General features: G+C 38.5%; 2 protein-coding genes across 3 annotated transcripts in view; one reads left to right on the top strand and one right to left on the bottom strand.

Annotated features, from left to right (window-relative positions):
* Positions 1–281: 281 nt before the first annotated feature.
* LOC138026074 (cilia- and flagella-associated protein 36-like) lies at positions 282–12,075 on the bottom strand. Its single transcript, XM_068873265.1, has 6 exons — positions 11,878–12,075; positions 11,686–11,750; positions 8,979–9,089; positions 6,353–6,702; positions 2,294–2,693; positions 282–1,040 (listed from the first exon to the last, which is right to left on the bottom strand). Exons 1-6 carry the CDS (start codon positions 11,978–11,980, stop codon positions 753–755), a joined length of 1,317 nt encoding a protein of 438 aa, XP_068729366.1. The 5' UTR covers positions 11,981–12,075; the 3' UTR covers positions 282–752.
* Positions 12,076–12,248: 173 nt separating this feature from the next.
* LOC138026072 (coiled-coil domain-containing protein 175-like) overlaps positions 12,249–26,942 on the top strand; it is a 27,053-nt gene continuing 12,359 nt past the window's right edge. Inside the window, exons 1-15 of one of the 2 annotated variants that reach the window (XR_011127221.1) lie at positions 12,249–12,411; positions 12,546–12,631; positions 13,541–13,652; positions 15,528–15,580; positions 15,925–16,007; positions 17,393–17,470; positions 17,666–17,720; positions 18,604–18,702; positions 18,890–18,945; positions 20,287–20,350; positions 21,420–21,529; positions 23,210–23,291; positions 23,410–23,482; positions 25,059–25,122; positions 25,815–25,925. Coding sequence is in view for 1 of the 2 variants with exons in the window: in XM_068873262.1 (XP_068729363.1) it covers positions 12,336–12,411; positions 12,546–12,631; positions 13,541–13,652; positions 15,528–15,580; positions 15,925–16,007; positions 17,393–17,470; positions 17,666–17,720; positions 18,604–18,702; positions 18,890–18,945; positions 20,287–20,350; positions 21,420–21,529; positions 23,210–23,291; positions 23,410–23,482; positions 25,059–25,122; positions 25,815–25,925 (1,202 nt within the window). In the remaining variant the exon portion in view is untranslated. The remainder of the gene's footprint in view (positions 12,412–12,545; positions 12,632–13,540; positions 13,653–15,527; positions 15,581–15,924; positions 16,008–17,392; positions 17,471–17,665; positions 17,721–18,603; positions 18,703–18,889; positions 18,946–20,286; positions 20,351–21,419; positions 21,530–23,209; positions 23,292–23,409; positions 23,483–25,058; positions 25,123–25,814; positions 25,926–26,942) is intronic. The other variant, XM_068873262.1, reaches the window with a different exon arrangement.

Here is a 26,942-nt window from a genome sequence, read left to right as displayed (position 1 = left end):
TTTACAAATATTGTTCATGAATTATCTTTGAAAGGTGCGTGGTTACCCCCAATTTTCTTTTTCGATTTCAATAACACTTGTTAAGATCTACATTTCCCGCATAATCATAAACCGGGGCAAAAATACCTTTGAATTAGTTGGCACCGTCCTTAATCATATTCAGTACTTTCCCGAACGAATTTGGTACTTCGGAAATCTTTCGAAGCCTTTATTACGGCTCGCGAAATACAGAGCTCGCTTCCAGGGGGTACACAGCACAGAGAAAGGCAACAAAGTGAAACTTGATAGAACACGGTGATAAAGGTTACCGCTTTAATAGTTATTGACTTTTAATTAATGAATTTATTTGGAAAAATTCTACAAGCAAAAGTCGACGACACAAGATAACGCCTCAAAAACTGCACTTGGTTCATTCATTTCAGCTTTAATCTGCAAAACGCAATTGTAAAACGAACACCAACCTTTCGACTTAAAATGCCGGAGCATGTGACGAAAGCGTTAGGCAATCAGCTTCTTTCTTATTTTCTGAGGAGGTTACGTCCCACAAGCCGAAGCCGTTACGTTATTTCCTCCTTTTAAAGATTCTTGTTTGATCTCGAGTAAACGAAAACAAAATACAAAAGGAAAATATCCGGGGAAAATATTCAGGCAATTTAAAACAAATTCTAGTCTTCAAGGAGAAACGCCATTTATCTTGAGGAAACATTACAATGCGCGAAACCAGCCGCAAGTAAAATGATTTAATTCCTAAATTACTCCTTGTCGACAACTTCTCGCTTCAGAACGTCCGCCAGAGCTCTGCGCATGGCTAACTTCTTTGCCTCTTCCTCGCTGCTTTTGGATGCCAACGACTCGACCTGCTCTCCGGCAGTAACCCGGCGCGCTGTTCGGGAGGTCGTCGGCCGAGCCTTCGGTTGCTGTTCGGTATACTCCGTCAAGCTTTTCTCTCGTTCTTGTTTCTTTAAAGCTAGGAGTTTGTCTCGTTGTTGTTTTAAATACTCGGCACGCCTTTTCATGTCTTCTGGTGTTATTTTCTCTGACTGTCAGCAATCATTGAGGAAAACAAAGATAGAAAAAAAATGAGAATCTTCGTACATGACATCTTTTAAGTTAAGTTTTGAGATCACCGATTTATTGTTTTCGAGTGTTTGGAAACCACGGTAAAACACGAAGCACGAGTTTTTGAAATGGCTTCTCAATCGGCGGCTAATTGCAAACAAAAGAAAACAAAATCAGCGCACAGTTTGTGATGATAATGTCCGTATTTTTCACAACTGAAGCTTGTTTATTGCATTCAGTGGCGTCCAGCTAGTTCCGAAACATGGACGGGTTAGCTGAGGATGAATTTTGCCGGTTTCGACCGCCCAAAAGTGTGCAAGAAGAAGATTCTTTGCTTGTACAGTCCAGGCCTAAAAGGGGGCAAACAATAGAAGTAATAAGGTTTTGTTGAAATTGTGTATTGCTTTTTCTAATTGATTTCCAAACACACGTGTTTGGATATCCAAACACTCGTGTTTGGATATCCAAACACGCTGTTTTTTACCGCGGTATCAGGGTACATCCATCTGACCTGAATGCGGATACGCAATTGGCTTATCACTTGATGAATTATTAATGAGTTTGAGAACGCGACTTCAGCAGAAACGAAAGGGATTCCGCGAACCCATGACCTCTGCGATACCGCATTAGTGCTCTACCAAACGAGCTATCAAGCCAACTGAGAAATCGCCACATGATGTTTTTTAATGAATCCTCAACTGAACCCGTCGATGATGATATGGTGAAAGAACAATGTATTTAGATAGATTTGATCTGCGGGAAACAAAAAATGACCAGGGGCCCGTTTCTCGAAAGTTCCAAAACCTCTTCGGGCCCGAAAAGCCATTTGTGAAAGTGGCAACCGCTTGTTTTGGGAAGCCGATCTTTTAACACGCTTTCAAGGTAACAAAAAGAACAATGGCTGTAAAGTTTGACGAGTTAAATCCTCTTCGTTCTTGAGATACAAAGAAAATTGTGAAAGCCGAAAATGGACCGTAAAGTTTCGGGACTTTCGAGAAACGGGGCACAGGAGCCCCCACCCGCTAGTTGCTCGGTGCGGTCGAGTTATCGAGATTTAAAAGAGAAAACCATTGTGTACATCGCTTCGAATATCATCGCGTCAACAATTCGGGATTCATTGGTGTATGTATTTCGCTTCATCGAGTTATTAAAGTACCATTTGTTCCAGTTAAATTAATATATTGTGTCCGATTATCTTAGTGCAGCGTGCACGACACTCCCATAGAAACTTTACCTGTGCGGCTTGCTTGGCTGCAGAACCAGCTGCAGCATCATCCTTTGCACTTTGTATCCACCCAGCAGCTGCATCAGATGCCGTATTTGCAACTTTTTTCGGTTGCCCTGAAAGAGCTGGTAAGCCTGTTGCCTTCGATTTTTCCGAGGCTTTGGTGTCCTGTGTGGATGATTTTGATTTCACAGGGGAGGGTTTCGGAGCTGGTTTACTCTCTGGAGGGGTGGGCTTTGCCTCTTTTTTGCTTTCAACCAAAGGGGGCTTTGAGGTAGGCTGAACTGTCGATTGTTTGACTTCAGTGCGTAATTTCTCGGCCTCTGCTGTTTGCTGCTTTTGAGCTTCTAACGAAATTTGAAGAGCTTTTTCTAATTCTTCTTTTTCTTTCTTAGCTATTTCCATTAACCTGCAAACATGAAAATAACTATTCTATAAATACGATATGCCCCAATCCTGATGTTCCACAGTCAACAACGTCCCCTTGTGATATTTTATGGCTGTGCTCAGACATCACTGCCAAGCCTGCCACATTTTACGAGAGAGAAAAGGCCACATTCTCGAACTTAAGCACGCGCGTTCTTGAGACGTGGACAGCAACCGGAAGAGAACATTTCGCTCGCCAGGACAGTGGCGTCTCCCAGATTTTTTACCAATCATCTCCAATCAGTGTTCTCCCCAGGTATTTCAGGCCAGGCGGGCCGCCTGGCTTGATTCGTTCAAAAATCGTTGCCGCCTGGCTTAAAACAAGTGACCTTACGTAGTTTAACATCTAAAACTGGGATCCTGTCCATAATTAAAAAAAGAAAAACACTCAATAAAGATACTGAAGCATTGTCTAGTGTTTTCTCGTTGTTTTCTCGCAATTGATAAGGTTTCAGCTCATTTACCCTTCCGTGAAAGGTGATGAAACTTGTCATCCGCTCGTTTCGTTGAACGGCAGCCGTCTTTCAGTTTGCCGTAAATTCAAGGGCACTTTACGGATATTACATGGAATACTAAACTCAATTCCCAGGTGCGTGGAAGGTTGTCAAAAAATGGCGGCTTCGACAAACTCAGGATCCTCTGAACAGAAACGAAAAGCTAGTCAAAGCAAATTAAGTTCTTTTTTCACCCTGGAAAAGAGATATAAGAGTGTAAGTAATTTGGATGAAGAAGTCCAGCCTCGGGAAACAACACAAGGTCCGTCAACATCCACAGATTCCAAACACCGAAAATCAGGGTTTGATCCAATGTGGCTGACGGACTTCCCTTGGCTCCTTAAGACTAACGAAGATGATAATACTAAATAGTGGTAGTGGTATGTTGTGCAAGTTGTGCAGAAAACACAATCAAAGGGCCCAAAGCGTAAGGCAAGGATGTGCTGTTTGGGTGGATGTTCCATGTTTTTAAGTTTTATGTTTTCCTAGACAGCATGACAATTCGCTTTTGCTATTTTTGTAAGTCTTAATTTTGTATGGTAGATTAAGCTTCCGACAGAATGCCCCCTGGCCTTCCCAAAATCCTGGGGAGAACACTGCCAATGGAGAAAAGATACTTAGCAGTGTAAATGTAGTTGTGTGAGGACAAGTTAAAAGAGAAAACAGCTCACTTCCGGTTGCCGCCCGCGTATGCTTAAGCTACCTCATAGGGAGCTTAAGCACGCGCGTTTTTCAAGAGACGCGGCCGGCAACCGGAAGTGGCAGGACAGTGGTGTCTCCAAGACTTTTATACTAATCATCACTAATGGAGAAAAGATACTTAGCAATGTGAATGTGGTTGTGTGAAGACAACTTTAAAGGGAAAACAAATCAATTCCGGTTGCCGTCCGCGTCTCAAAAACGCGCGTGCTTAAGCTCGCTAATAACACATCGGGAACTCCATGCATTGGTCTTTCCAAATACAGGTTGTAGTGTCAGAGTTCTCTAATTCAGAGTAAGTGCGCAGTGTGAACCTGAAGTCGAGCAGAGTTTTATGAACAAGAGGTATAAGACGTGGTCTACAGTTTTCAATCACAGGATATCTTCATTTAAGGTAGAAAAATATATAACAGCGTTGAAAAAATCAAACTAGAAAGAAGCAACTTGAGATGGCTATTAACAGTAAAATCTATGAGTGGCCACTGGGAGTCGGTTAATGTGGACATTAAGATACTAGAGCTCAAAGTGTTCGTATGAAAATCCAGTGCCACAAATGCTGGGACACGCAGCTTGTAGACATAAGGAGAGGTTAAGAAATTTCTTCCATTGTATGGAAAGAGATGGCCACTTCTTGAAGATGCAGATTTTGAGATTTGATGAGACTTACGTAAGCATAACTGGGACACAGCTCACATATCTGCGGATGGGTAGAGACATCCCACACACTGTGTAAAGTGCAATAGTCGTTACTTGAATGTCATTACATTTTGGGTGGATGTAGAAATCCCAGCCATTGACGAGTAAAATCGTCTGGCGTTAGACAGAGTAAAATCTATGAAGATTCACTCACGGGAGTCTGGGTTTTAAGGGGTCTTTCATAAGCGAAGTGCATTTTTGTAAGTAAAGAGTGGAACATTTGGAAAGTACAAGGATCCTTAACAAATGTTAAAGACGTCCAAAGTAGTTCATTGAAGAAGAACCATAGTTAGTAAAACAGGAGTGTTTCCATCACCTAGCACTGCTTTCATCGACTTTATTGCACACGATTGGTGCAGATACAGCATCATAAGACCTGGCAGAGTAAGGAATAGGATTCAGAACAAATTAGCATGTCAATTAGTTCAACTCCCTGGAGATAACTTATAATTCATATTCAAGATCGGATCCAAATTGGATATTAATAAGATATATTACAGAAAACAGGCAGAAATAACATTGCAGAGGAGCACATCACCAGGAGTAAACAAAATCTCAGGACTGGTTGCACCAATTCAAAATGCATGCCCTCTTTGTTTTCCTTGCTTCATTTGTGCATAATAAATGGCACATCTTGCGTCAACGAAAACAAACACCCACAAGAAAAAACTAAAGACAGACAGAGGTCAGACCAGACAGATCACACATATCTAGCCCAGACGCAGGTAACTCTTCCAATGTTCATGCTTGAATTAGTGGAGAGCATTAATTATTATTAAATTATTAGACAAGAGGTCATCATAATTTATAGGAATGGAGAAATTTAAGCAAGAATAAATACTTGAGTCTACTACATGTAACTTATAATTACAGGTACTATTATAACTATTACTACAATTTTCTATGACCATAATGCTAATAACATTATTGTTACAAAATGATGATGATGATGATAACAATGATTATGATTATCATCAGCGCTTGAAATTAACAAAAAAATCTGCAATTTCCCCAATTTTAGTTGCAAAATCGTTGCACTGCATTGTGTCGTCAGCGGTGTAGCAAAACAAAATATAAGCCCACAATACCTGTGTCCAAAGAAACTGCTGAAAATGGCGAATGATAGAAGGAATGTGTATGTAACATCACAGGTGCCATGGAAGTCGTGCAGTCACAATGCTGCCAACAAGGACATCTTTTACGGTATTCAAACATCAATTACAGAGAAGTGATAAGGCTCAAGTTTTTGAAAACAACAACAATGACAACAAATGCTGCAATGTGAAATTTCAGCTACAGTGTCAGGGCTATGGACAAATTCTGTACTGGTCAGACTTCTGCTACTTTTTGACACAGCCCAGCAAAATTACACTACAATTTTAAGCTATCTTCAGATTGAAAGAAAATTCATGGCGATAAACAAAATAATTTTGTCATTCTTTGTTAGATTTAGCAAAAATAGCAGCAAAGCGGCAACTGCTAACCCTTTTGAGTGAAGGTGAAAAGAAGGCGCAAATTTGCAACTTCTCTAGATATTTTAGTCGCAAAGGGAAAAAAATTCAGTCCCAAATGTGACTGTATTGGTCAAAATTTCAAGCCCTGATCATTATCATTATTTTTATTACGTCAATGGAATTTGATTTTGTGGGTGAAAGTAGTCCTGAGAAGGACTGTTTGGTAGTAACGTCAGAAATGTAATACAGTGTAATTCTGTTCCTAGTTGCTACTGCACACAAATTTAAAAATCACTGACCTCTTGCTTTCCTCTTCGGACTCAGCCAACTTTTTTTGTAATTCCTTTTCCCTTTTTCCTTCTGCACTCTTCATCTGTGATTCATACTCTTCTTTTGATCTTCTCAACACTTCACGCATGATGGCATCCTCATCTACAGCTGGAGCGGGTGGAGCAGCATGGGCTGCAGGATGAGTGGGCTGGACAGCAACGGGGACAGGCATAGGCATTGGCATGACCATGGGCATCTGCACATTGTGTATTTGTTGGATGATCTGCAAGGCCTGTAACTGCAGCTCTATATTTTTTTGAATCATTAATCGTTTGAACACTTCATAATCGTCCGCAGCCCATATCTGGTCAAACACGTCCTTGAAATTTGAAAAAGAACTAAGAGTTAAGAAGAAGAAAGGGATAACAGGAATTATTAAAAACTGGATCATTGGATAATTGAAATTTGAGAGTTTTGATTGGCTCAGCCATCATGGGTTATGAGCCATTATACCATGATCTACAAACACGGCAAGCATATGCATGATTTTTTGGGTATTTTTATTTTTATTGTAGTCTAGTTTTCTATATTTTGGGGGCGTTTTTAATAAAACAATAATTATTATTCCACTTGCGCTTGTTGGATATGAGATGATTATAGTCAACTCGGCACTATGCGCCTCGTTGGCTTAATCTATCATCTCATATCCAATGCGCGCTCATGGAATAATTAACAATTATTCCTCGAGCCCGAATGGGCTCTGAGTTAATAGCCCATGAGGCCGAAGGCTGAATGGGCTATTGACTCAGGGGCCATGAGGGCGAGAGGAATAATTGTTTTAGTAAAATCCAACTAGTTGGCCAAAAAAATATCGAGACAAAACATCTATCGCTAGTTAAAGCTAGACTTTAATAATAATATTGTTGTTTTGGTTTTCAAAGCTGGCGCTTTTCGCTACTAGTGGGCTATAACAAATAGCCTACTAGTAGCTCAACCAATCAGAACGCAGCATTGATAATAGACCACTAGTTGGATTTTACTAATAATTGTTAAATAGGTCCTTTGCATGACCGTGTCACATGACAATAGGGAGCTTAAATTAAGCATGCGCATTTTTGAGACACAGATAGCAACTGAAAGTGAATATTTTGAACGCCAGGACAGTGGTCTCTCCCAGATTTTTAAACTTATTGTCTCTGATAGTAAAAAGATATTTAGCAGTATAAATGTGGTCGCGTGAAGGCAAGTTAAAAGGGAAAACAGCTCACTTCCGGTTGCCGTCCACGGCTCAAAAACACGCATGCTTAAGCTCCCCAATGTCAATCATAAAAAATTGGTCGTGGTTCAAAATAGATACCAGAAATGGAAAGAGCGTGACGAAATTAGTAAGAATGACAATTTTCAGGCCACTGATATTTAGGCGAGAGATTTTACAGTGATTTTCATTAATGCTTAAAAATTAACTGAGATTTATATGAAAAACAGCTGTAGGATGGCAAACTTTGCCATCAAGCACAAATTTTTTTTTACATTTTTCAAACTTTCAAACCGCTTTAAAATCATGCACTTAAACGTTGGTGGCCTCAAAATTGACCTTCTTACTAATTTCATCTTGCTCTTTCTATTTCTGGCATCTATTTTGTACCATGACTACTTTTTATGATTGGCAAGGTCATATGATACAGTTATGCAAAGGCCAGGGCTATTTGCAACTGTGGATGGTATAGGTGTAGTGCCTCTGTGGGAAAGATAGTAAACTAGTTTTAATTAATACTTCAACGGGCAAAGAACAACTAAAGGCAGTCCAAGGCAGAATTTGAACCTGCAATCTCCGTACGCCAGTTGGATGCTCTACCCATGGAACCAATAGAACTCTTGGGAAGACAGGTCCCTATAGAGGTCCTTATATTCACTAGTCTGCAGGCTTGATAATGCCATGTGCCTCCTATAACATCTACAGTCGAATTGTGACTATTGCGCCTGCGCGTAGTCACTATTGCCATTGCGTTAGTTTTCCGAAAATGACTATGTAACACTAGAATACACTTCGGAGCCAATCCACATACAAAGAGTACCAAAGTTCGGACTCTACAAACAGTAAAATGATTCGCCGATAGTTCGCGAGGACGAACAAAATGTTCGGGAATTAACACTTTAAGGCAATTATTGTAAAGATGACTTAATTCTAGTGAAAGCATTCTCTTTTACATTCCTTTCCCAGAACAGGGAAATCATCCAGGTGTTCCAAAAAGAGAATAATTTTCATCCAGAAGGCCAGAGAACCGCTTCACAAGATTATTGTCAGGATCATTAATATTTTTTTTCCATTTACTAGATGTCTCTACAGGTATAGTGCTCTCAGTTTTCCAAAAGGAACTGGTGCAGCATTCACAGAAATAATAAATACAGTGTAATTATTGTGCCATTCCATTCAATCTGCCATTCAGGATTTTAGGTTTCATTTTTTTCCTAGCAATTTCAGGCAGTATTCAAGGAGTCCTGGAATTCTTACCACAAACACTTTTTTTTGTGTTCCTTTTCTAAAAAAAGTCTCGCAAGAATACTCACTTGATATGCCTGAATTATATGCTCACCCAACAAGCCTTGGAAACTGCTTACATGTATATTTTCATAGAGATCTACAAAGAAACTTACTCTGTTAATGCTACTGAATTGTGGACTCTGACAGCCAGCTTTACAAGCTGTCATGAACTGTTCTTCAGATATTCCAACATCTTTGAGAAAGCTTGACAGTAAAGTTTCCACCTGAGAAAAAGGCAAAAACAATCCATATATCTTAGCATTACATGACAATTTACTACTAACCTCTTATGAACCCAGCATGTCAGGCCATACTGGGGAATATTGGCCCAAGGTCATGGCAGTGCTCTGTCCATACAAAAACGACCAAGAACCAACAGTCCCCAGTACGGTCCCAAGCAAGTAAGTTGATTATTATAATATATAACATGGCATTGTTTCTTTGAGTGATTGGACAGTTCTCCACTCGGTGAATGTCCGCAATCTTCATCTTTAATTAGCAAACAGACTATTATTTTAAAATGTAACCTTAAACACGACCTTCTTATAGTTTTGCCTATGCGCGAGCCGTCAATATTTCGTGGTATTGCCGTCTCACTTTTGCGGCCTGTGATTGGTTCTAATGTTGAAATTGACGTTGTTGCACTGAATTGGGTTGCTGACGTGCGCAAACAAATACGTTTCGCAGGTAGAAAGAATTGAAATTTCGATCAGGCGCGGGTTGATTAGTTTACAGGTTTTTTTATCCTTATAAATGATGGATCGCGATACAAAACTAATTGCGATTTTGAGACCGCAATACCACATTATATTGACGGCATTGGGAGAAAAGATAATTATTCCGTATAGGGCTCCGTCGCTTCACGACTCTGCCCAATACGGAATATATTTTCTCCCAACTAGCCGTCAATATAATGTGGTATTACAAAGTGCCCCCCCCCCCCCCCCCCCCAAATGCTACTCCTCAAGTATGCTACAGTAGGATAAACAGCTACCTTTACCCTAAGCTAAATATAACATTCCTTATTGTTGGAAGTAAGTAGCAATGCCTTTGAGACTAAAGGGACGCTTTATGTTGGATGCCAAAATTGGGCATTCATCTAATTACAAACAGTAACTGTAGGAGCATTCCCGGTAAGTCAAGAGTATAAATCCTATCTGGTCTAAAAGTTGGGGCCTTAAAACAACTATTTAAAGAAAAAGTGATGCTTTTGTTGTGACATCTGCCTTCTTGGATTAGGAGGATACTTATTCTAGTAAATGCTAGGTCAATGACTTGTTTCATAGCAAGTACCGTTGATTGACTTAGTGGGCATTTAAGACCTGCCTACTGTTACAAAAGACTAGGGCCCGGTTGTTCGAAAGCCGATTAACTTAATCCAGGACTAGCATAAACTTTGGTAAAATGTTTTCAACTTTTAAGTGCATCTTTCTTTTGATTATTTTTGGTTTTCAAGATTGACTTCCCCTAATGTGAAATCTTGCCACATATCGTTGTACAACCACCAGCGTTGTACAACATTTGGGAGTAGAGAAATAAACTCCTTGGTAATTTTTAAATCTGGGATTAGCGTTAATCGGCTTTCGAACAACCGGGCCCAGCTGGTTCAGTTGAGAGTACACTGGACTTTTGTGCAGGAGGTCTCCCACTCAAACTGCTTGATGGCCAATGTCCAGAGTCTTAAAATAACTGAGGAGAAAGTGCTGTCTTTGTCCTTTCATTTGCAAAATGAATGGATAAGGAGTCAAAACTGTAGGCTCAGTTTCACATTATGACTCTGAAGGATGTTACTCAGCATGAGAGGTAGACTGGGAATTAACCTTCTAAATGGAAGACTAAATGATAAGACCACATGACTCTAGAGCTACAAACAATAGTCAAATCAAAGGAGTCTAACTGTTGGACAATCACCTGTTTTAACCTAAAGCAATAATAATAATATTAATGTAAAACCTCCTGACTTAATTCAAGTTCAAACTCATAGCTCATGCCAAGTCTATGGTACTAAATCTCTATGTATATACGTATGCATGAGCAATTTGCATCTGTAACCAATCAAATGCAGCTGCATTTTTATAGTGGCAAAGTTCCTGTCAAGTTGAGCTCTGTGTTCCTGTAACTAAATATTTTGACAATCAATCAAAGAAACAGGAAGGGAAGTTGCAATTTTTTTTTAGTTGCTGTTCTGAGTATCCAACTGGATTCAAGTTGAATTTAAGCCTCGTATAAAAGAAAAATAAGACAATGAAACAATACTTAGCTTTGAACTTTGGCCTGACATCCTTAGAGGCATGTCTCAATTTTGACATACTGTCGGGAATGTGGGCGTCTATAGTTTTTCCGAGTTTCCTATGATTTCTTGGTAAAAACTATAGCAAATAATAAATTATTGTGAATTTGCCGATCATTGAAAAACAACATCTAACAAGAAATGTTTAAAGGCTTGAAATGCTTGTTATCGCCCTTGTGATAAAATTAATATTTGATGCCAAATTTCCTAATGGTGTGTTTAATTTTAATCCAATGCATTGTAACAGAAAATACATGGAAAAATAAAAAAAATGTTGTATGATTCAGCACTTTTGAATTAAATAACGCACGATTACCGAGGTCATTTCGCCTTCCTTGGCTATGAGATTGACTTGGCCAAGAATAACTTTTAAAGTGCTCATGTTATGTGACCGGTATAAACGAATGCAATTCCATGGAGACAGACTTTTCAAGATCACACAACAAACTCTATCACGAAAATTACTTCGATTCACGTCTTGGTTGAAGAGCAGTATTCACAGAATTAAGCAACCTCTTTCATGCACTCACCATGCTCTTGTAGGTACTGTGTATTTTTTGGTATTCTTCATGATTTGCACCCTCTGAATCAAACACTGATGAAAATAAGGAAATAATACAAAGTAGTGCCATCGAAATTAAATCCCTTGAAATACTTACACTCTGTTACCACATTTACAATCCAGAAAAACATATGCAAATACAACTGAAAATTCCTTATACCTAGAGAATTCTGTTCAATAAATGTACGAACAGGATAATTCCATATTGGAGAGGTTAAAAAGCCGATAACAGCATCAAAAACAAACTCTTCTCCTTCCGCCATCTTCCTGCCTTGAATGATTCAATATTATGAAATCATTATCACTTTCTGGGGAGGGCCAAGGCGCCGACTCATAGTTTATGGGAAGAAGTTGAATTTAAAAAATGCGATAGACAAATACAGAAATTTATTTAAATCCAATCGTTGTCATTTCATTATTGTTTTGATGCAAAAATTATTATTTGACGCAAAAATTAATGGTGCGTAAGAAAACGTCATTCCAGGAATAGCTCGTCTGACCCTACCCTACTTAGGAAAAATGGGATTCTCAACCAAGTCCCCATCGGTTGTCACGTTTATGTGTCGTTAAAAACATTGCTGTACCTGTGCCAACTTTTGCTTCTGTTTTAACGGCAAGATGTTAAAAGGAAGATCTGAATCTTCGGAAATAACACCTCTCGTGAACAGTGCCGTCGAGAAACTACAAGAACTCGGTATAAATCTCCTTAAGCTCTAGCGGGCGTTTAAAGAGCTTTGTGAATTCTGACAAACTCTCCTCAATTGGCTTTAACTAATATCTAAATCTTTTAACTTGTCGGATTTTTCTTCCGCTATTTCATGTTTTCAGGGCACCACATGAGAAGAAGCAAGCATGGCATTGAAGCAGTGGATACCTCTGGGGTCGATGTTGTTATAAAAGCTCTCAAGGATCTGGTAATTTTCCAGCTATTCAGTTCCAGCACAGGCCAAGCTGGAGTGCCTGGCGCCTTGGCTGTCCCCCGGCCAAGGAGTGCTGGCGCCCGGTGATATTGCGGCTACTTTCATTAGTTTTGACTTTTTGTTCGTGAAAAGAGAACACCTCGGGCCAGTACTCAGGGGCACCCAACGAGAATATAGGTCCTAACTACATAACATCGCTTTGTTAAACATATATTTTCGTATTTAAACGCAAGATATAGGCATATTTTTATCCCCTAAAAATGTTTTATCTGTTCGGATTTCCTAGCTGAAAGTCTAGTGATCCGAAAATTATAGGGATCAAAGCTTACCTTTTCGAAAATTTCAGCCAGAAAAAAGGCTCCCGAAAATTCTAGGTGCATGACCTTTTTACGGTAAAAATCCGTTTAAAATGGGCAATTATACCATTTTTTAGATGTTCAAAAATCCTAGGAGAGGCAGGCAAGCAAGAAATATTACAACAAATGATCCGAAAATTCTAGATCTCAAATCGTCTTCCGAAAAGTGACGTTGGGTGCCCCAGAGTACTGTTCATGTTCTTTCCTCTTTCCACATGACAACACTCAACAATCTTGGTCACCCATTGATTGACAGACAGTTCCTCTGGTGTCCAGGAGTATTGAAGAGCTGGTCATTGTTTAGAGGCTTGCTTTATCAGGCCTTGTCGAGTTTTAGTGATATTGAATTTGCTTAGGTTCACACTAAAATGCTGCAAAGGTGTTGAACGAGGGTCAGTGACTCACAGTCTAGTACTGGTATGTGCCTCTGACCCTCTATCAGTACCGTCACTATAGCTTTTAAATACCATTTCCTCATTGAGTTAGAGCTAAGACTGATTCCAACAATTATGAACCAAAAATTTTAAATTGTTACTCTGTTTATCAGGAAACAGAAAGAATGAAACTGCACGAGTTGTTGGAGACGGAAACAATCACAGCTAGTGTTCTGAGATACAAGCTACAGTACCTTCCTGGTGATATTAAATCTGAGATACAAGGTATTCCCCCTTGGATACAGTGATATCAATAAGGTAGCATGCGAGCAAGTTTTCGGAGTGGTGGGTGGGAGGAACAACCTCCCACCACTAGAGGTGATGAAAGGTAAAATCTGACACTTGCCGAGATGCTGAGATGCTTATTTGTGAATCCAAGACTGAGACCAAAACATGCAAGACTTCACACTGATATAAATGCAATACAAACTAGACTGCAAGACTCTTCGCAAAAGTTCTTGAGATTTTGAGATCAGAATTTGCGAGTGCCAAGATTTTGGAGGTACCATTCACCACCCCTATCACTCTGATAGCTTGCTCACAGGCTATCAGCAAGCTAACCTCTTAGATCAACACTCGCAATCTTAAAACGATTAAGAGGGGAAGTGCTTGCTTTGTAGTTGCAACAGATGTATTAATTGTCAGACTTTCTAGTTGTCTCAGATATACAATGTACGATAAACTCTTTCTTACAAAACCTTTGCTGATTAAAGTGACCATATAAATTTAACGTTGATGACTCGTAACAGTAATTCAACTGACAAACCTTAGGTCGACGGGGCGCTCATTTTTACTCCCTTGTCTCCATCAGTGCTCCGTTTTATGGGTATTTAAAGCTACTACTTAAGCTACATGTACACTGAAAGGAAAGAAGTCGAAGCAAGGATATGAGATCCAGGGATCAAACTCAGGACTTCTTGCGCCAAGGCTGCTCTCTAACTGTTTGTGCCATCCTTGCTCTAGCAGATGTTCAAATGAGTGAAGAATCTGTACTCTATTTGCAAAGAGTATGGTTCGACATGCACTTCCCATACAGGATTATGACCTGAACTTTGCATCAGCACCCTCAAAATTGGAGACTGGCCTGTTGTGTGATCCTAACCACCATGGTCAAATCTTAAATTTACATATTAATTATGTGAAATAATTGAATGTTTCCTTGTATTTACTGCACCTTTCATAAGCATTTGGACTCTTATGTTCAAATCCAATTAACCATTAAATTTTTGTTTGAAATTACAGTTTGATTATATGCAACGTTGTGAGAGACCCTTATCACTCAATGTGCAAACAAACGATTTTGTACATATGACATCTCATTCAGTGTGAGGCTGTAGAGACGTGCAAAGACAAAGCAAAGACAATGCCTTTATATTCCACACAGACTCCAAAAAGGTTGCTGAGTGATCAAGGTGTATTAGCTCACATTAATACACATTGTTGTTTTCTGGACTTGATGCAACTTTCACTGTCATGGCAAAATTAATGTGATTAATGACAGTGAATAACGAGATTATTGACTGGAATTTGAACTCCTTTAGTGCCACAGTGACTATAACCAAAAAAATCAATTCTTATTTTTCTTTGGATTTCAAAACTATCATGTTAACTAAACAATAAGCGACCAAACTTTTAAGCCTTGATTTCAAAAAATTAAGGCATCTGTTTGTTTTAACTGGAATTTTCCTATTTAATGGTCTGCCATTACTAGATTTGAAGAGAGCTGGACCAAGGAGAAGATGACGTCAAAGGCTTGCTAGTTTGAGAATGCAATGCATGTGTATGCCGCTGCATTCACATGCTAAAATTTTATGCTTGTGACTAAATGACATAATTTTTCCCTGGATCCAACCCTCTGCGGTCCAATTGGTCAGTTTTGAATGTGAGTAATGGCGGACCATGAAATCCAAAACTTACACTCAAAGTAAACGGCCTTTGAATAAAAATCAAGGCTCAACCTTTTGCCAGTCAGGTGTTAATTAATTAAGCAAACACACTTTCAAAATCTGAAGGAAAAAAGGAAGTGATTTTATTTATCACAGGGAGCATGTTAAATTTGTAAGGAAAGTAACAACTTACAAGTGTTTTCCTATTATACAGCTGCTGTTCATTCAGCAAGACAGTCAAATGAAGCAGAAATAAAGAGACTTAAGGTAATTTCAAATTATAGTATTACATGTAAAAAAAATTGAACTCAGCCAAAAATTTATGGCAATCGAATGACATTTGAACACAATCATTGGGCCTAAATGTAGTAGGGTAATGATAACATTAGCTCCTCTTTTCTCGTAATTGCCGTCTCTGTACTTGTTCATGCCAATTTAGATTTATATCCCTTTTCATGAATGAATCACCTTCTAATGTGACACCAGGATGGAAACACAAATTGTGAAATGCCTTTTCAAAGTTGTAAAATTAGGACAAAATATTTTCAAAGCACCTAAATTTCAGTTCTCTAATGTCACAACATTGAGTTTGAATTATTATTTCCTTTTAGACCCAGCTAAACACGATCATAAAAAACATTGAATCTTTGGAGAAAAGGCACCAAGAACTTGCCAAAGAAAATGCAAAACTGGAGTAAGGTTTTTAGAAAAGATAATTAAAATAAGATGGAAGCATTTAGTTGTGAGACAGATTATGATGACACAACTGTGACATAGAATGGCGTCATTTTTAAACCTAGACTTTTTAGTGTTTCTTCTCCGAGGCTTTACAGTAGACGATTTTTTTGCAATTTTATTAGCTAAAAGATTTGATCTTATACTGTAAGCGCATCAATCCTTGTCTTTTTTTATTAAAAATATCAACCATAAGAAAACATCAGTGTTTACAAGATTTATCCATGGGTAAGTGTGGTGCTTTCTTCTGCAACATACTATTATTATAGAAGTCAGAGAAAGAGAGCAGGGTGAAACCCTCTGACTCAAAAAATCTGAAGGCAGCAAGGTGGTCATGCCTGAGTCACACGCACAAGGAACAAATGATGAATGCAACCTAAAATTGCAAATGCAAGGCTGCTGCCTAACGGTCACTCGGTCACCTGGGGCACCTTATTTGCGAGCACAGGCGACCAAATTTTTGAACGAGTAGCACGAATGGGCGCCTAACTTATCTCAAGGTGATTCATCCTCACTTTTAATTAATTAATTCTGGGCTCTTGAAAAACTTTTAATGTTGGAAGCCCGAAGGGCTCTGGAAAAAATTTTCTTAGGCAGCAGTCTTGAAATGAGTGGGTGCCGAAAAGAAAAAGAGAGGGAGAAGGTGCCCAGCGATGGGCTGGGAGAGGATGGGAGAGATTGATCTGAAAGACGGGTAGTGTTCATGGGTATCGGCCAAAATGACAGCAATGGACAAGGCCAAAGGGAGAAGATTTGTAGCTCAATGTTTAGAAAAAAATGATTCAACCTAAGTTCTAAGTGCTTTTAAGTTCATGTTTGTGTTTCATACAAAGAGTCTCCCAGTTTGGGCTTGAAGAGCCTGTTTGATAGTAGACAGTAATACATCTATGTTACATCCAAGAACCACAGCATGCTGTTGTGTTAGATTATGACCCAACTCAGCTTTATTATGTTAATTGAGTTAGGATCAATTTACATAAAAATTAATTATATGGTGTACAGTGTATTAGAGCTGTTACGTAATGCATTGACTGGAATTAGTGGACATACAATGTGTGTAGATACATAAGAAGAATATTATTAAATAAATGCTGAATACCCTTAAATCATGCTTTAAGTCACCAAGTCATTGATAGAAATAACATCTACATGTAACTTAATTTCGTTTGATCACTTGCATGTCTTTGTTTTAAACTAAAAGTCACTATTATGATATTACATGTATTAATGGCAATTTAATATTGTGTTACGCAAGTAATAAATAAATATCAATGGCATGAGTGAGGAGGTCACACCATATCTTGCTTGCATGACACTATTCATTCCTTGAATTTCTATTTCTAGGCCTGAACGTAATGAAATGCAAAGTGGACATGATGAGATTATTGCACTTCTCAACCAAAAGATGGCTGACAAGGCCAGGTAATCCATAATTTGTTACTTCCTGATTAAGAATTTTTCTAGCACTCTTAAGACCAAAATAATATTGTATAGTATTAAAAAAAATAGAAATAACTATTTGATAACATATTAGTGAACATTGATTATTGAAATAATTTTATTGGTCATTGATCAATATGTTATCAAATATTTCTAATATTTTTGCATCTCTTTTAGTAAGCAAATCACTCTGAATGAGACTCGTGACAAACTGCGAGAGACATATAAAAGGGTGAGTGGGAGATAATTTTTGATCCTGCCATTTGTTATGCATGGGGACAGTAAACATCATTTACATGCATGTTTAAAAATAAATGATAATGGATACATGAGAAAACTTGCAGGAAGTCCATGCATACTGGGATAACTACTTGTTAATGATTATAATGTATGTATCACATTTACTCCCAGTTAAGTAATTTGATTATGTGTTAAAGGGATATCTCAAATGATGAATGTTCTGTGCACTCCCCATTCCAATCAACCAGGAGAACAAGTGCTTCTTTGTTACATGGTGCTGTTGCAAGATTTTGTACAGGTCCGCGGGAATGAAACTCTCATGCTGTAGTTACAGCAACCAGTTTCATCTCACACCTGTGTGAATTATTACTCTGGCATGACATTTTCCAGTAGAATCACGTAAACAAATCCAGTTCCTTAAGGGGGGAACCTTACACTGTTACAAAATTCACCGTGCTATGATGTAGCCAGTCCCCATACTGACTTGTGGTTTAAAATCTGAAAATAAGTCTATAGTGTCCGATCATTACAAATATATTTACCCCAAAATTTTGAAAGATAACCCACAAAGGCAAGTCCCACCTAGAAGTTATTTGCAAGATATATTTTAAGTGACTGCATAAAATATGCAGAAGTCTTTAGATTTTTAATTTAGCGCCATTGCCCAATTATTGTTCACAGAAAGTCTGATTCACTCTGCTAATGTTGACCTCTCAGCCAAGGACTGACTGAATTAGTTGGATGTGCTCTGATTTTGTCATGATAACAGTTCTAAGTTAAATATGAAATGCTTATTTTCAGTTGGTGATTTAGTAGCTGTTTTACAGAGTTTAAGCTCACTTCATAAATATTAAGGCTTTTAATTTTAAATATAGATCATTGACCTGGAAGATTCCATTGTTCAGCTGAAAGAAGACTTAGCTTATGAAAGAGAGGAAGCTAGGCTGGAGAAAGAGAAACTAAAGCAGTCTGTAGTAAGTTTTTGTTCTTCATTCTGCAATCTCTGCTACTTCTAAAAGTCGTTGTTCAAAATGACGTGCTTATATCTCAATATTGATACTGAGGCAATTAAACTTACAATGTAGCTTGTCTGGAAACCAAAAAAAAAAGAGTAAAATTAATGTAGCTATTATTTCTTATAAAATCAAATCTTGATTATAGGCTGACACCCAGAAGAAGGCTGAGGAGCAGAAGAAGTTAAACATTGAAAAGAGAAAGTAAGTTAAACTTAAAATTTAATGTGCATTTTGTGTGACTACACAGTAGTTTTGTGTTAAAGTGCTACTATGATCAAAAAATCACTTTCTTCTTGCTTTTTTTCTTGAGATTTTAAAATAGCAGAAAATTTTTGAGCTTTGATTTTTAGTTTTTTGATTTCACGGTCCACCATTACTCACGTTCAAACTGACCAATTGGGCCTCAGAGGGTTGGATCAAGGGAAAACTGACGTCCTTTACTCAGACACTAGCTATACGTTTCAGCATGTAAATGCAGCTTATTAGAATATATGCAAAACACACTTGTTTAAAAGTCTGAAATATGTCTGAAACTGCTGGGCTGCATACTACTTAATTCAGCCGCATACACATTGCATTCTTAAACTAGTGAATCTTTGACATCATTTTCTCCTCGATCCAGCTCTCTCCAGATTCTAAAGTTAGTAATTGCAGGCCATTAAACAGAAGAATTCCAGTTAAAATTTAAACTTGGGTGACTTATTGTTTAGCTGGCATAGTTTTGAAATCAAAAGAAAAAGGAAGGATTGATCTTTTGGTCATAGTAGCACTAATTACTCAAATTATCTTTCTGACACCGGATTATTTTACTTGTTGATGGGGGCCATATTGGATAAAACAACATCTACATGCACTGAAAAACTCAAAAATGTCCCCTTGAGTATTCAATAATTTTTTTTTTAATAATGCAATGTGAGTACGGTAACTTCAGTTCTAGAATGCATTGATCTTGGAATTACAATGAACAATTCATGCCCACTTTTGCCACCAAAACAACATAGTAAATGACACTTTTGACATTTTCTATTGTGTACTGTTTTTTTAGAAACATAGCTTTTTACAGTTGCTGTGGTAAAGGCCATTCCAAACCTTTAAGATGTGAAACTTCACAAGTTCTCTCGACCTTAATTGAGTTAACAGGATACATTACCAGACTAAAGAGTAATATTGTTAATGAAGTGTCATGTTCAATTTCAAGGGTTTTGAACATCAATAGTTTGATGTAGGTCTAACATTGCACAGAAAGCAACTCATACAATCATGTACAAATTTTAAGCAAATCTATCATATTCTCAAAATAGATTTTAGAAATTTTGAAGTCAATGGCTTTGAAAGTGTCTAGAATTACTTTCCCAAGCAATTTGGTTATTTTTATTACCTATTGATGTCTCTTTGATTGCGAGGTTCTAAAGCTGTGTGACTGATGCAAAAGATCCAGAATGTGCTACATGTACATGACATTTTGTGGGATGGTGTCCCTTTATTGTGTAATGATTAAAAATAAAGACAACCTTGAAAAGTAATGTCAGTTTTTGTTGTCAGGGACATTGACAAATTACAAGAAGAGTTGGTCGACAGTGAATCAGTCTTAGACTCAAAGAGAAAGGTATATGTAAATAAAAATCTGGCTAAAGTACGTGTAAAGTTGTGCAGCTGTATCTGGACTGTGTGCATCTGTTGATTTTCTACTGCTTACCAGCATTCTCAAAACCAGGTGATAACTGTAACAGTGGTTTCAGTAAGTACTGACAATGGACGAAAAGTGTCGGTTATTTCACTTGGGGAAGTTGGCTATTACTTTTCTAAGTATTAAGGACAGATTCTTTCAAACCTGAAGATTAAAATTCATTATGACAATGACATTGACAATAGGTGGCATGGTTGCTGGTTACTCTATTCAAACCAGCAACCAACTAAGTTTTTTTGAACCCCTGAGTAGGTCATTCTCAGTACATTGACGTCTGATCTCTGGTGCGGGAAGTGTGTTTAATAGTGAAGCATTTTGCAAATGTTTCCCTCTTTTCTTATGTCCAACGTGTGTGATGGGTGCCTGTGTCTCCTGCTGGGTAGGGGTTTTGGTCGCAAGGATTTGCCAGCCATGAGAGCAGTCACCATCTGGGAGCTGCTGATGGTGCCAGCTCATGGCTGTTTCAGGCACCCAACCTCTATTTAACATGAGGTGCCTGAATGGGCTATTGACCCATGATCCTTGAGGTTGAAGAGTCTAATTCACTACTTGCACAATCCCATAATACACCTCTTTTACCCCCCAAAAATTTTGCATAATCATTGTTTGCAAGTTCTCCTGGGACATGAAGATGTCCTGAGGGAAATCAAAAACAATGCCTATGCAAATTTTTGGGGGGTTAAACAGGTGTATTATGGGATTTGTGCAAGTGGTGAATTGGCTTAGTATCACCCAATTAGTAGGACAGAAAAGCAATAATAAAGTTAGCTTAATTGCAAGTTGAAGAAATATTTGGGAATGAAACAAAAAAAAAGCATCACGCTTTTCGCAACTAGTTGGGTGATACTAATTACATGTAGCCATAGTTAACGCAGGGAGATTCACCGCTATTAACATTCTCCCTCCATTCACTCTGATGTAGTGATGCAGCTGTTGAAATACATAATACACAAACATAAACTGATGCATCTGCTAATCTGCCTCTAAGATTATCAGAAAGTTTGAAACATCACGAAACCGATTGGAAGCCCAGGAAGTTCAGCTAAACCGACATCTCCAGAAGGAGATAAAAGATAACTCCAATCTTACGCAAGAAGGGTGAGTGAGCAATGTGTTTTATAAATAATTATTTCACAGTGCATAATCATGTGGCTAGCCTTACATAAGTATGTTTCATCCCTGCCAAGGGACTCATCAGAGACCTTTCGGCTAACTCATCAAACATCGCGTTTGAAGTCCCGCTAGCATCTTTTCAAGTTGTTAATTGGCATATTAACCAATTGGGAATCCTTATGTGATATAACCATCATTTTGATGCTAGCGGGTCTTCAAACGCGATGTTTCGCGAGTTAGCCGAAAGGTCTCTGATAAGTCTCTTGGCAGGGATGAAACATACATATGTAAGGCTAGCCACATGATTATGCATTGTGAAATTCTTACACTTTTTCAAATAATTATTTATTGCTGTAATTATTTTTGAAAGACACAAAGAATAAAATTGTGGCTATAGCAGGTTTGGCACAGACGTTTTTTCAAGTGACGTTTAGAAGTATGAGAAAGGCAAGAAATGTTTTTTTGATAAAAGCCTGGGTCTCTCTGACCACAAGGTATTACACAACATCGCATCTTCATCAAGTTTCTTCAATTTTGCTCGGATTTTTTCGCTTTTTTTGCTCGTATTTCGTGCTTCCAAACTTTTGGAGTTTAAGTAATGCTCTGATTGGTTCACTCAATCTCAGTTATCAGCTCATATACCTTAGTTTGACCTTATATGGTAAATGATTGCGCTAAGCATTGCTAAGCTAAAAATTTATTTCCCGGAAAGCGAAATTTCTCTCTGAATAATGCCAAAAAAGAAAAAGAACTTTTTTTGTGGAAAGTTTCGATCAATTTCGACGTTTAGAAGTCCAAAATGTCTTTTGTCGGCCATTTTTTCTCAGAACTGCAAAAGTATTTCCAGCTCGCATTCCTTGACCATATTAGGTACAGCAGGTATATGAACTGTGTCTGGCGAGCCAATGACAATGCTGGAAATCTGATATCAGTAGTTCAGTTTATAATAATTGGCTCTAATTAACTGAGCAGGAGGTCTGTATGGGAGAGTCTTGACTGAGGTCGTGAGTACAATTTAATTCGTTTAATGTAACTGGTTTGTACTAACTGACATTTTGCTTGCGGACTTTTTGGCCCCTCTATAAATAAATATTGGTAGAAGAAAATACTCAATATTTTTGCATTTTAGTTTGCAACCGCTAAAGATTACCAGTCTAGATGGGAAAATCTAGACCGCATTGATATCAATTTTAGACAATCAAATTTGTGAATTTGGTAGTTCCCAGTCATTGTGAGACAGAGCCATATAATAAATATGGGTTATTGACCAAGCGAGAGGTCAAAATGGCTGGATATTGGCCAAGTTCTTTTTTTATGCGTTTATGAAACACTTAATCATTTAATAAAAGGAAATATTGACCATCACAGGGAGATTAAAAAACCTGATATTTCATGTGTCTAGAGTTAGTTTTCTAAACACTGTATGGTGTTCAAATTCCTTTGATACAACTAAATTTCAGTGGTTCTGACACTCACTTACTGAAGAAACACCAGAGTCTGCATTACGAGGTCTTAGTAATCTCAGTCACAGGAAAATTATGATGATAATGATGATGAAATCTGCGAAAAAAAAATTTTAATTCTTAAAAAGGTGACAATATTTTTAAACACAATTTTACTTTCTTCTCTCTCGACCATTAATTTTAAAAAACGTTTGCATTTTAGCATGAAAATTGTGAAGGAGCACAATGAAATGGCTACAGCGTTGGAAGAAAAAAAGAAATCTTTGGTGGATCAACTTGATAAGGTATAGAAAACACAAGTACAAGTATCTTTTCCATTTACAGTGTGAATTTCAAAATACTTCTTTCACTATGATTTTGTCCTTTGCTTAATTTGATATGTAAGCGTCTGTTATTCATCAGATTAAAGCAAATCTGAAACAAGCAGAGGAACAAGATAAACTGCTGACTTTTGAAAAAGAATCTCTGCAAAAAGGTAAATTCTACAGAGTTTCTTCAAATTGGCTTTATGATGTACGTGTAAATCGTTCTGTCCTCATACTAACTAGCTTGATTTACATTAGGGAAGCTAAACCATTCATACCCATTCAGTCATAAGACACTTGCCCAATGTACAGCGTGAACGATATAGTGCCTTTTTTCCGCGGTTGCTGTAATTAATGGTTTTCGTTGCTTTAACATGAATACACGTCTACTTCAGCATGCTACCCTGTAAGCAGAGGCATTTCGAGATTTCCTTTCTCTTGTCCTGTTATCTAGGAAGATTGCAAGACTCTGTGCTTGTAGGATATTGGCTATATATCTAGCTCTGCTTACACAGACCAGTGTCTAGGAAATTTCATTGGAAGTGACTTGATCTTTGGTACAAGATTCATGGCCAGCGAAACATGTTCTTCATTGACCCACCTTGTTCAAGATGAGTTCTGCCCTAGTAGGGCTGAAGCTACATGTACTTGGGTCATTCAAGAAACTTGTGAGGCATTACCCGGTTTGGGGGGGGGGGGGGGAGGGAGGGGTTGTAGGACTGGCGTCGATGTAAGATTTTTAGTTCAATACTTAAATAACGATGATAATGATAATCACTTTGTTTTACCCTCGGATTTCAGAGTAGCTAACATCTCCGAATATTGAACATATACAATTGTTAAGAATCCCAACTGGCGGGAGGCAAACCAGTTGGCTATTTTAAAAGTGCAAGGATGGATTACGTTTTTGCAAACGAACTGAATGGCCGTTTTAGCATTTATATTGGAACAGACTTAACTAATGGTGTAATGGGAAGTGCTAGTTTTCTACCATGTTAGTGTTAGCCCTACTAATTGAAATGGGCCCACACAAGGACAGAGAAAAACTCTGACCAGGGTGGGAATTTTTCTCTAAGCCCTACTAATGGAATGGGCCCACACAAGGACAGAGAAAAATTCCCATCCTGGTCAGTTTTTCTTAGTCCTTGTGTGGGTCAATTTCCATTAGTAGGGCTAACGCTCACATGGTTCATATGGGGTAGAAAACTTGCACTTCCCATTAAAAAAGTGGACTAAGAAATTGAAACAAATTCAGTGAGTCGTCAGAACGCGGTCTTAAACCCGGGACCTCCGAATCTCAAGGCACGGGCCCTAACTACTCAACCACACTGCCTCTACGTAAAGTACGCATATTATCTGTGTGTGCTGGACAGTCGCTTTGGAAGCAAAGGGGAAGGGCAGGAAAAGAAAGAATCATTATGTGCGCGATCGTCATTTGCGCATGTGGCGTGTCAATGCACGTATGACGTAAAGCAAGATGGCGCAGAAAAAGCAGACGAACGAAAATTTGCTAAAGCTCACCCTATGCACAGGATATCCAAGATTAGAATTGCGTTCTGCTAATGTCGAACGCAGTTATTATTTCTGGATGGGTGGATAGCCAGGATTGCAGTAAGCGTACCATTATATCGAACCATCTTGCTTCAAAATACTATACTCTTGAACTTTCTTTCCAGATACAAGATTGACTGAGGTTTTGATCTTTGATGAAAACGAATTTATAAATTGTTGTTTCTTTTATCCTAGAACTAGACAGAGCTCTTGAAGTACGGGAGCAAGATAAAGAATTGGTTCGAAAACATGAAAGAAAGTGAGCACGGAATTGTCTTGTTTGAAAGTTAGAAGCATTTTCGTTCCCGCAGTAATTTGTTAGGCTTTTGGTGTGGTTTTCATTTACCCACACTGTAAAATTAAAATTCCCGGAAGGCGATGAAAAACGTCGTTTGGAAATCTTGAGCTAGAATTAAGTCCGCCATCGCGAAGCATGCTCCGATTTGCACTGGAATCGATGCCGACGGCATATAACGCTTCCTGCGTCAACGTTCTTGAAAGTCTTCCTCTTCACTGCTCTGGATGCGCGGCAGGTTTTCTTTTTTATTCATTTTACACCCAAGGCACGTTTTTGCCTATTTGTACTAGAAACAATGTGTTTTCAAAAGTCTACTGACACTTTTAGATTCGTTTCCATCGGCGTTTTAGGGCGTTTTGCCGTGAACGATAGAGGAAAACCATATTAAAAAGTTCTCGTTTTTAAATAGAAACGCATTGAGGAGAATACCTCATCCACAACTTTCACCAAAGGCTAAAAATTTGCTCGAAAATCCAAGGGGAGGGGGGGGTGGGGGTGGGGGGTCGTATATGAAGGGGCAGGGATGCTCGTCGGAACCCTAAAGGAGACCAATCTATCGTGGCCCGGGCTTTTTTTGACCCCTAAAAGAACACCACATTGTTAAATACATTAAAGGAATATTTTTATATTTCTTGTTTGAATTTTTATTCTAGACTTGCAAAAGCGAAGGCATCTTTACAAAGCCAGAATTCGCAATGTTCAAAGATAAGATCAGAGAACATCGAACTGGAAGAGGAGTTTAACCAGCTGGAGGAAAGCCACAAGTGAGAATCGTTAGAAAAGCGTTAGGGAGTTTAAGGGGCTGTTCGCATGGAAGAAGGATGATCATGGCTTTAGGAAGACCTTAGAGGACGAAACAATATTTTTCTTGACGTACATGAAGAAATTTTGGTTGAGGTTGTAGTTTATGATAAGTAGAACGGAGTTCATGACTCGGCCCGGCCGCCGTAATGTTTTTCTTTTAAACTCCGTACTGAGATCTTCTGGGTGCAAGTGTTTTACAGTGGGCGCTTTCCATTCTAACAGAAGTTCGAGTTAAAAATTTTGACGATTTCATGTGGCAAATGGAACAGCATTTTTCTATTGGCAGCTCAACGACATCAACGAGTGTTGCCCTAAAAATGTTTTTAACGTAAATGAAACAGCAATTGAGCCCAAGGAAGAACGAACCAATGGGACGAGTTTTTTCGGTTTTCCGAAATATTTCCGCCCCATTCAATTCCTACTACCCGGTTTCTTCGAAACTTTTGGTTGAATGGAAAGCGCCCAATTTGCTTATCATTTTCCAGGTCCACTGCGTTTCGGTTTCAACCGGTCGGACCCAAAGGTCGGGTTCCATTTGACTAAACTGCTGTTTCCATTGGCTCATGGTCACAATAGGCTCACGTGACTCTCCGATTGGCTCAAAAATCATGCGAACGAGCGGTAACTTGGGTTCGGTTCCAGCAACTGGAATGGACCGTTCCACGGGGAACGTGGAATGTCTGACATCTCTAACCTATTCTTTTTTTAAATTTTTTAAATGGTAAGCGGTTTAGAGCTCTGTTTAATATCGATCCGATGAAGAATGGTACCAGTATAGGATTCATTCTTGTGCGAGGTCATCCCCGGTTCTACTTTAAGTATCGCTCTTTATTCGTTTACAAGATAACGGTGCCAAATCTCAAACCAGTTTTAGGCAAACGGGTATGAGTTCACGCCTTATAGATGTCCAGAAATGCATGATCTCCGGTGGTTGTATGGTATCGAAATTGTTGTAACGGTAAGGTAAGTTATACCCG

This window comes from Montipora capricornis, chromosome 12 (genome assembly GCF_036669925.1).
Source record: "Montipora capricornis isolate CH-2021 chromosome 12, ASM3666992v2, whole genome shotgun sequence".
Taxonomy (NCBI): domain Eukaryota; kingdom Metazoa; phylum Cnidaria; class Anthozoa; order Scleractinia; family Acroporidae; genus Montipora; species Montipora capricornis.
The sequence above is the reverse complement of the archived record's forward strand: the minus strand, read 5'-3'. Positions and strand labels throughout refer to the sequence as shown.

Excerpts from the sequence above, each read along its gene's own strand:
- LOC138026074 (XM_068873265.1), bottom strand. The coding sequence starts at position 11,980 with ATGGCGGAAGGAGAAGAGTTTGTTTTTGATGCTGTTATCGGCTTTTTA. Across the intron at positions 11,751-11,877 it reads TATTGAACAGAATTCTCTAG|TGTTTGATTCAGAGGGTGCA; the intron begins GTATAAGGAATT and ends TATTTTCATCAG. Across the intron at positions 1,041-2,293 it reads CAGCCAAGCAAGCCGCACAG|TCAGAGAAAATAACACCAGA; the intron begins GTAAAGTTTCTA and ends GATTGCTGACAG.